The sequence below is a fragment of the Haliotis rufescens genome, unplaced genomic scaffold, assembly GCF_023055435.1.
Source record: "Haliotis rufescens isolate VD_foot unplaced genomic scaffold, xgHalRufe1.0.p SCAF_39, whole genome shotgun sequence".
NCBI classification, from domain to species: domain Eukaryota; kingdom Metazoa; phylum Mollusca; class Gastropoda; order Lepetellida; family Haliotidae; genus Haliotis; species Haliotis rufescens.
The window spans coordinates 2014527-2025081 of NW_025964101.1; the positions used below are offsets into that span (position 1 = coordinate 2014527).

The window sequence follows — 10555 nt, forward strand, 5'->3', positions numbered from 1 at the left end:
TTTAAGGAGTATTATTTACCCAAATCATTATGGTTTAGAAACCAGTCCCTTTCTCATCTCCATTGTGTTGACAGCTAATCTTCTTTTAAACTTTGATCACAAACGCTTGGAAGACTTGTTGTTTTCTTAGCTGATTGGTTGAATTGCTTCAACAAGGAGATGACAAGAGGTGACCGACATGTGTTGTTACTGTTAGATAATGGTCTAAGCCATCTCATCCCTGAGCACGGGTCAAATTACAAGATCCATTTCCTGAATATTACAATAACAAGTCACCAACACCTCTGCATGCTTGTATCTTCCATCCTGAACAGACCCAGGGACAAAATGGGAATCCGAATGCTTTTATATAACAACAAGAGAAAATGCCTTAATGGTAATAAATTAGTTTAATTAAGAACTCAGTTTCAATGATTTTTAGTACTCTGTATAACCAAAGTACAATTTTGCAAAAGTACTTCTATGAATAGAACAGGATCCGCTTCTACAATTCCTAACCAGCGGGAGCCCGACATCGCTGCTTGCAGCTATATTTATTCTTGTCATTGTCATTTCCACTGCTCTCACATTTTATACTGCCATTGAATATTGTACACCATTCTATTGTGTACTGCCTTTGTAATTGCTGTGCAGTTACTGGTATTGATTTGTAAACCCAGTTAATTTTGTAATACAATTGTTGATTGTATACTTTTTTTTTTTTTTGGTTTCACACTAAATTCTTTCACGTACAGGTTTCTGGGTTAACATATTGTTTCAGTTTGGGAAACCACACGTAACACTTGCCTTGGCATGTGTTTATGACAGGTGCCAAAGTGGGACAAGATACGTTCACCCAGTCGAGAACACTTGGTATCATCAATATTTGATAGTGATTCATAAACACAAGCTCATGATACAGTCGGAATCGTACAATCGACTCTGCTTTTGGCAGAGATGTCTTATGAATTTGGATACACAATGCACAAAGTCAGGAAGCATGCCCATCAGTACAAGCAATAGACCTACTCTTACTGGGTCAGAAAAGTTAAGTAGAATACAATTTACCCCAAGATGAGAGGGTTATGCAAACACATCCGGGGTGGTACACAACCAAGTGAGTAAAACTCTTAACAGGCAACGAATTCATCTTGTACAAGACATGACCCTGTTAAAAACCAAAATACTTCATTTCATCTGTTTGATGAATCATTTATTTCTGAATAATAGTTTAGCCAATAACAGGGTTGCTGGAATATGAAGAACAAAACTTGTCATATTCTTTTCTGGCCCACGGATTCGTCTCCTTGAAAGCTGTGCTGACGGCCGAATACCGCAGCAAGGCTGACTTCAGTTTGGCTGCTGCTGGACCCTTGAACTGAACAAAGGATAGCTGCTCCCCTGCTGGACCCTTAGCAAACACGTAGTTGAAGCCCTTCAAAGGTCCATCAGTGAACTCTGCACTGTACTGTGATGAGGGAACGCTAGCACCTAATCTCCGCACATCAACTGCTCTATTGACCTTAAACTCGGGGAACTTATTCTTGGCAGCTTTCAGTTCTGTGTCATGTAGAAAGTTGTTCAGGTCGATGTTGTCGTCAACTAAGAAGGCGACGTGCATGTTGTTGATGTAGGCAGGACTACTCCAGTTGTATCTGGGGTTGAATTTGGGATCTGACAGAGATTTTCCTGTTGTGTACACCAGAGTCTCAACCACATAGTTATCGAACAGGTTAAAAGTCAGATCAAGTCTGTCAGATCCTGCCAGAGAAACATTTGCAATCCCAACATCTCTAGGCTCAGTTCCCCACGATTCCGCATCAAGAATCTCTTTCTGGAACAACATGTTCTCAAGGTCATCTCCTCGAAGGTTCACTCCCTGCAGTGGTTTATGAACCAGATCTGAACCAAGGACCTGTGTGTAAAAGTTGACGGACTTTGAGAGGTCATCTGTTCTTGTCCCAAACTGGAACAACCCGTAAAGTTGACCACTGACTCCTGCAGCTTTCTTCCATCTGTTGTCAGGATGATTGTCCAAGAAGGCTGTGGCCACGCCCTGTCGTCGGCAGTAATCGCTGCCAAGATGGTTGCGGAATTGATTTGTAATTTGGTACAGTTCCAGTTGTTCTCCCCTCGGGCCTTTAAAGTAGGCGAATGATAAACCAGCATAGTCTCCATTGGAAAATGTAATACCAAGCTGGTTTTCGGGAACGGCCAGTCGCTCAGCCTCGTTGTGAACTGTTACTGGTCTATTGACCTTCACCTGATCAAAACCAAGGTTATGTGATGTTCGTTCCAGTTCAGCAATGTAGTGGTTGAAATCGACATCGTCCTTGACCCAGACACATATATGTGGGGCCGCGATGTAGCAGGGGCTGGTGCGACGGTCACGGATGTCGAAGACGTTGTCAGATGAGGATGATCTCAGCACATACTCTACAAGTTGGATGATGCCGTTGTCAAAGACGATGAAGTTACCACGCACCGGCAGACATAAACACATATTACCAACGATTCCTCACGAGTCACAGATACAATCTCTTCATATCATACTATTTTGAGGGATACTACTTGAATTTGAAAACATTTTATTCGTAAAATACCAAGATAATGATCTCAACATCGCGTCCATATGATTTGTCATCTAAAACTGTCTTCCACAGGAGATATCGCTTGGGTGACATCAAGCGATATCTACAGTGTAGATATCACTGCAATGAAATTGCATCACAATGCAATTGGGCATCACCAATTGCTCTGCTACTGAAGCTGTTAGCAGTACTTTTTCCCCTTAAGACACTGCTTATGACTGTCTACAAACTGAAAAAGTTGGAAGAGTGATTTTGGATGAAAAATAAAATCCCACCCGCGTGGCTGTTTATCAAAAGACACGAGGGTGAGATTTCAGTTTAACGATAAATGATTGTGTGACCTTTGTTTGCTTAAGAATGTTCTGAGTGTGCTGGGTACTTGGGAAGTCAAAGATCATTACAGTAAAATAACTATGGAAGTTATTGGTCAAATTTCAAAGCATGCATTTATGGTATATCAAACACTATTATTTCTGATTTGTACACAATCTTAACGCCGTTTTAACAGTGTTCCAGTTATATCTTGAAGTGGGAGGAAATCCCGAAGTGATGCAGATCTCAGACGTTTACCACAGGTCTGGTGCTGAAACATAATCAGGGCGAACCGGTATTCGAACCAACGATAGGTTTCTGGTGTGCCAAGGAACAAACATCTGTACAGCGAATAGCGGCGCCTTAAACGACAAGCCCAACCGTGCCCCCTCTTAAAGGGAACCAATTTATGAAACAAACACATTTTACGTTTCAATTAATTTTTTTGCTTGTAAGGATGGTTGTACGAGGCGAAACTAAACAATTCATGGCCATCATTCAGAATCACACATATTCTGTCAATAGAGACTGATTAATACACGTGTTTCAGCGAGGCTCAATTTTTGTTATCTCTTTATTATAGAAGTCTGAATCTTGCCCCCACACACCAAAACAAAGGCATGGATGGCGGCTACCGTGTTTCAACACGTTGTGAATCTGGAAGGAGGTGATAGACCCAGACCTCATTCTGGGTTACTATTCACACGAGGAATCAGGATTCTGCTGATAACTGGTGGCAAGGTCTTTGGATACGTTAAGTTCGGGAGGTCTTAAAAACTTCTGATCTCCTGTCAACATTCTAGGTACCTATCTTGCAGACATGGAGTCTGCCTATTAGTATGGACTGACCCGGCCCCAAACCGATCCCAATAATGTCAGCAATATGCTGAATTGAAGCATGCCCGTCCGCCAGAACAACGCTGTTGACAGCCTCCACTTTCAGACATTACACCTTCAGGACGACCAGACCTATGGTCATCTTCTGCCGCGCTTAAATTCAGCAGCTCTCTTCTTAAGTTCGAAATGAAGGCAGTCATCCCCCGGCGTGCTTGTGATAGATCTGCTTTCCTTCTTGTGACATGCCCTTTGTATGTAGGTACTTCATCATGGATCGTTTCTCCGTTTTTTCCATTTTCACAGTTTCTTTCACCCGTCAAATTATCAAGATTATCTGTCTGCACATTTGTGCTATGTCTTCCAAGAGATTCTATTCTTCACACACGTGTTATAACTTCACATTACTCAAAGCCAACAAGGCTCAGCCTGATGGCAAGTTTTATTCAATTCATTCAGTTTTAGCTGAATACACCTTGAAGCACACTATTCCAATTAGATAATTTCACTTACGGCAATAACTACATGGTCACGAGCTACAGTGATATATACTGACTTCATGGACACCGTTCTAACCTATATACTGACTTCATGGGTACCGTTCTAACCTATATACTGACTTCATGGGTACCGTTCTAACCTATATACTGACTTCATGGACACCGTTCTAACCTATATACTGACTTCATGGACACCGTTCTAACCTATATACTGACTTCATGGGTACCGTTCTAACCTATATACTGACTTCATGGACACCGTTCTAACCTATATACTGACTTCATGGACACCGTTCTAACCTATATACTGACTTCATGAGTACCGTTATCTCGTATATCTGACAACATGAATACCGTTACTGCCTATATCCTGACTCCATGAATACTGTTATCTCCTGTATCTGTCCCCTTATTCTCTACCAACCAGTCTTGTGAGAACCGTGATCCCCTACATACTGATTTGCCGTTAACCCCAAAATACTGACCTTATGAGGTCCGTAATCCTCCTGTGTATTTGCGTCATGTTTGCCGTTATACCCTGTATACAACCTCAAAAGTACCGTTATTCCCTTTGTACTTACCTCGTGAGTACCGTTATTCCCTATATACTGACCTCGTGAGTACCGTTATCCCTTATATCTGGTATTCCCAACTGGGCAGGGTTAACCCCTTGTGTTCTGGCGTCCAGGATCTCCTTCTGGAACATTCGGTAGTAGTGAGAATCTCCACTGAAGGTGAAGGACAGCTCTGGCACCAGCATCCCACCAAGAACCTGAGTGTAGAACTGCGTGGACGCTGTCAGGTTGTCCGTCGTCACGGAGATGAAGGCGATGCCGTGGAGGGAGTTGAGGTTGCTGGACAGAGCGGGTTGCATGAGAGCATCGAACAGCAGCAATGTTGGTGTTGACAGTAGCATTGTTTTTGGAGATTTGAAGGAGATGGTTGACAGTTACGGTGAGAAAGTTCCATATTTAAGTGATAAGATAGTACTGAAACAATCTGAAACATCAACCTGCATACTTCCCCAGTGACAAATAAGGCAATGTTAAGGCGAGTTATGAAATACTCTGGGAATGTGTCATGTTTAAGGAGATAAGGGGCATTGCAAACTGTAACAGTGTTTCGGTGGCTATATTATTTAATCCCAAACTTTATTACGATATTATTTCGTCAAAATTATTTGACAATGGAAGGCGTGGTAGGATAAGGGTAATTTTGAATGGATGGTATAAATCTTGATAATTGGTATGTGGGGTCACTTTAGTAGCGTCAATTGATTTCCAGATTTCCATAGTCAAATATCCACAACTTTAAAACTTTGCAAAATATATGTGTTTAATATTACTGCCTGAAGAGAAGGACATTATTGTAGGTACCAGTCTCTGTAGAAGAAGGAGTTTATTTGCATGAAGGCCTCAGGTCCATATACACGTCCATATACTCGCAGCTTGATAACCGTGCAAGAATCTACATCGAAACGTCGCTATGTACAAAAGACAACAAGTTGTTATCCATAAAGTTGTACGATTTTTTGCGTATCAAATTCTAGGATGCCAAAACAAACAGTTAAAATAGCGAGAATAAATAGTTGCTGCTGGATGGACACAAGGTGCATCTGCTGCTGGATGGACACAAGGTGCATCTGCTCCTGGATGGACACAAGGTGCATCTGCTGCTGGATGGACACAATGTGCATCTGCTACAGTGATGGATACAAGGTGCATCTGCTGCTGGATGGACACATGGTGCATCTGCTACAGTGATGGACACAAGGTGCATCTGCTACAGTGATGGACACAAGGTTCATCTGCTGCTGGATGGACACAAGGGGCATCTGCTGCTGGACGGACACAAGGTGCATCTGCTGCTGGATGTTAACAAGGTGCATCTGCTGCTGGATGGACACAAGGTGCATCTGCTGCTGGATGGACACAAGATGCATCTGCTGCTGGATGAACACAAGGTGCATCTGCTGCTGGATGGAAACAAGGTGCATCTGCTGCTGGATGGACACAAGGTGCATCTGCTGCTGGATGGACACAAGGTGCATCTGCTGCTGAATGGTTACAAGGTGCATCTGATGTAGTGATGGACACAAGGTGCATCTGATACAGTGATGGACACAAGGTGCATCTGCTGCTGGATGGACACAAGGGGCATCTGCTGCTGGATGGACACAAGGTGCATCGGCTGTAGTGATGGACACAAGGTGCATCTGCTACAGTGATGGACACAAAGTGTATCTGCTGTAGTGATGGACACAAGGGACATCTGCTACAGTGATGGACACAAGGTGCATCTGCTACAGTGATGGACACAAGGTGCATCTGCTGCTGGATGGACACAAGGTGCATCTGCTGCTGGATGTACACAAGGTGCATCTGCTATAGTGATGGACACAAGGTGCATCTGCTGCTGGATGGACACAAGGTGCATCTGCTGCTGGATGGACACAAGGTTCATCTGCTGCTGGATGGAAACAAGGTGCATCTGCTGCTGGATGGACACAAGGTGTATCTTCTGCTGGATGGACACAAGGTGCATCTGCTCCTGGATGGACACAAAGTTCATCTGCTGCTGGATGGAAACAAGGTGCATCTGCTACAGTTATGGACACAAGGTGCATCTGCTGCTGGATGGACACAAGGTGTATCTTCTGCTGGATGGACACAAGGGGCATCTGATGTAGTGATGGACACATGGTGCATCTGCTACCGTGATGGACACAAGGTGCATCTGCTGCTGGATGGACACAAGGTGTATCTTCTGCTGGATGGACACAAGGGGCATCTGCTGCTGGATGGACACAAGGGGCATCTGCTGCTGGATGGACACAGTGTGCATACGCTGTAGTGATGGACACAAGGTGCATCTGATACAGTGATGGACACAAGGTTCATCTGCTGTAGTGATGGACACAAGGGACATCTGCTACACTGATGGACACAAGGTGCATCTGCTGTAGTGATGGACACAAGGGGCATCTGTTACAGTGATGGACACAGGGGCATCTGCCATAGTGATGGACACAAGGGACATCTGCTACACTGATGGACACAAGGTGCATCTGCTGTAGTGATGGACACAAGGGGCATCTGTTACAGTGATGGACACAGGGGCATCTGCCATAGTGATGGACACAGGGGGCATCTGATACAGTGATGGACACAAGGTGCATCTGCTGCTGGATGTACACAAGGTGCATCTGCTGCTGGATGTACACAAGGTGCATCTGCTGCTGGATGGAAACAAGGTGCATCTGCTACAGTGATGGACACAAGGTGCATCTGCTGCTGGATGGACACAAGGGGCATCTGATGTAGTGATGGACACAAGGTGCATCTGCTACAGTGATGGACACAAGGTGCATCTGCTGCTGGATGGACACAAGGGGCATCTGCTGCTGGATGGACACAAGGGGCATCTGCTGCTGGATGGACACAGTGTGCATACGCTGTAGTGATGGACACAAGGTGCATCTGATACAGTGATGGACACAAGGTTCATCTGCTGTAGTGATGGACACAAGGGACATCTGCTACACTGATGGACACAAGGTGCATCTGCTGTAGTGATGGACACAAGGGGCATCTGTTACAGTGATGGACACAGGGGCATCTGCCATAGTGATGGACACAAGGGACATCTGCTACACTGATGGACACAAGGTGCATCTGCTGTAGTGATGGGCACAAGGGGCATCTGTTACAGTGATGGACACAGGGGCATCTGCCATAGTGATGGACACAGGGGGCATCTGATACAGTGATGGACACAAGGTGCATCTGCTGCTGGATGTACACAAGGTGCATCTGCTGCTGGATGTACACAAGGTGCATCTGCTGCTGGATGGAAACAAGGTGCATCTGCTACAGTGATGGACACAAGGTGCATCTGCTGCTGGATGGAGACAAGGTGTATCTTCTGCTGGATGGACACAAGGGGCATCTGATGTAGTGATGGACACAAGGTGCATCTACTACAGTGATGGACACAAGGTGCATCTGCTGCTGGATGGACACAAGGTGTATCTTCTGCTGGATGGACACAAGGGGCATCTGCTGCTGGATGGACACAAGGGGCATCTGCTGCTGGATGGACACAGTGTGCATACGCTGTAGTGATGGACACAAGGTGCATCTGATACAGTGATGGACACAAGGTTCATCTGCTGTAGTGATGGACACAAGGGACATCTGCTACACTGATGGACACAAGGTGCATCTGCTGTAGTGATGGACACAAGGGGCATCTGTTACAGTGATGGACACAGGGGCATCTGCCATAGTGATGGACACAAGGGACATCTGCTACACTGATGGACACAAGGTGCATCTGCTGTAGTGATGGACACAAGGGGCATCTGTTACAGTGATGGACACAGGGGCATCTGCCATAGTGATGGACACAGGGGGCATCTGATACAGTGATGGACACAAGGTGCATCTGCTGCTGGATGTACACAAGGTGCATCTGCTGCTGGATGTACACAAGGTGCATCTGCTGCTGGATGGAAACAAGGTGCATCTGCTACAGTGATGGACACAAGGTGCATCTGCTGCTGGATGGAGACAAGGTGTATCTTCTGCTGGATGGACACAAGGGGCATCTGATGTAGTGATGGACACAAGGTGCATCTACTACAGTGATGGACACAAGGTGCATCTGCTGCTGGATGGACACAAGGTGTATCTTCTGCTGGATGGACACAAGGGGCATCTGCTGCTGGATGGACACAAGGGGCATCTGCTGCTGGATGGACACAGTGTGCATACGCTGTAGTGATGGACACAAGGTGCATCTGATACAGTGATGGACACAAGGTTCATCTGCTGTAGTGATGGACACAAGGGACATCTGCTACACTGATGGACACAAGGTGCATCTGCTGTAGTGATGGACACAAGGGGCATCTGTTACAGTGATGGACACAGGGGCATCTGCCATAGTGATGGACACAAGGGACATCTGCTACACTGATGGACACAAGGTGCATCTGCTGTAGTGATGGACACAAGGGGCATCTGTTACAGTGATGGACACAGGGGCATCTGCCATAGTGATGGACACAGGGGGCATCTGATACAGTGATGGACACAAGGTGCATCTGCTACAGTGATGGACACAAGGTGCATCTGCTGCTGGATGGACACAAGGGGCATCTGCTGCTGGATGGACACAAGGTGCATCTGCTGTAGTGATGGACACGAGGGACATTTTCTGTAGCCAAGGACACAAGGGGTATGAGCTATAGTGATGGGGGGGGGGGGGGGGGGTAGCTTGTGGTTAAAGCATTCAGTCGTCACTCCGAAGACCCGGGTTCAAATGCCCACATGGGTACAATGTGTAAAGCCCATTTCTAGTGCCCCCCGCCGTGATATTGCTAGGATATTCTTAAATGTGTGTGTGTGTGTGTGTGTGTGTGTGTGTGTGTGTGTGTGTGTGTGTGTGTGTGTGTGTGTGTGTGTGTGTGTGTGTGTGTAACCGACGGGAGCATATGATCGTAGTTTGTGTTGTAAACTGTGCTGTAGATATAATGATGACAATAACAAGATTGCATTGTGTCATAGCATCAGACATACTGATGTGTGCCATTAAGCTACCATACGCTTTCGCAATTGTGCTTTTGCACAAATGTACAAAGCAAAAATTTGAGTTCACAACTTTGGATCAATAAGCGTTCTGTCGTGCAGTCATACACGTTTAAATATAACATATGTTACATAGTTTCGTTTCATGAAACATGAAAAGTGGGCAAAAAGAACTGCTATACAACAACGTCAGAAAGTCCAACACTGAATATATATTTACTTGTGTAAGTCTTTCCATCTCCAACATAGCCAGAGCGGCGTTTGTATCACTTATGTATGTATCATGTATGTATGTATGTATGTATGTATGTATGTATGTATGTATGTATGTATGTATGTATGTATGTATGTATGTATGTATGTATGTATGTATGTATGTATGTATGTATGTATGTATGTATGTATGTATGTATGTAAACACGCATGTGTGTGTGTATGTGAGTGAGGTGAAATGGGGTTTAACGTCGCGTCCAAGATTATTGCACTTATATAGCGACGTGCATGCAGATACCAAGCCGCAGTTTAACATGAATACCCCACTGTGTGTGTGTGTATGTATGTATGTATGTTAACACGCATGTGTGTGTGTGTGTGTGTGTGTGTGTGTGTGTGTGTGTGTGTGTGTGTGTGTGTGTGTGTGTGTGTGTGTGCGTGTGTGTGTGTGTGTGTGTGTGTGCGTAAATAATCGAGCTTCAATTATTCAATATCATTAACATTTTAAACCCTGTATTTCATTATTGAGACCTCA

General features: G+C 45.0%; 2 protein-coding genes across 2 annotated transcripts; one reads left to right on the forward strand and one right to left on the reverse strand.

Moving 5' to 3' along the window:
* Positions 1-1184: 1184 nt before the first annotated feature.
* On the reverse strand, positions 1185-5171 carry LOC124147185. The gene is made up of 2 exons (XM_048381521.1): positions 4831-5171; positions 1185-2465 (listed from the first exon to the last, which is right to left on the reverse strand). The coding sequence occupies exons 1-2, from the start codon at positions 5130-5132 to the stop codon at positions 1211-1213; spliced, it is 1557 nt and encodes a 518-aa protein (XP_048237478.1). The 5' UTR covers positions 5133-5171; the 3' UTR covers positions 1185-1210.
* A 1355-nt stretch (positions 5172-6526) lies between these two features.
* LOC125372225 (histidine-rich protein PFHRP-II-like) lies at positions 6527-7069 on the forward strand. The gene has a single exon (XM_048381448.1). The coding sequence runs from the start codon at positions 6527-6529 to the stop codon at positions 7067-7069; it is 543 nt and encodes a 180-aa protein (XP_048237405.1).
* The last annotated feature ends 3486 nt before the right edge of the window (positions 7070-10555 follow it).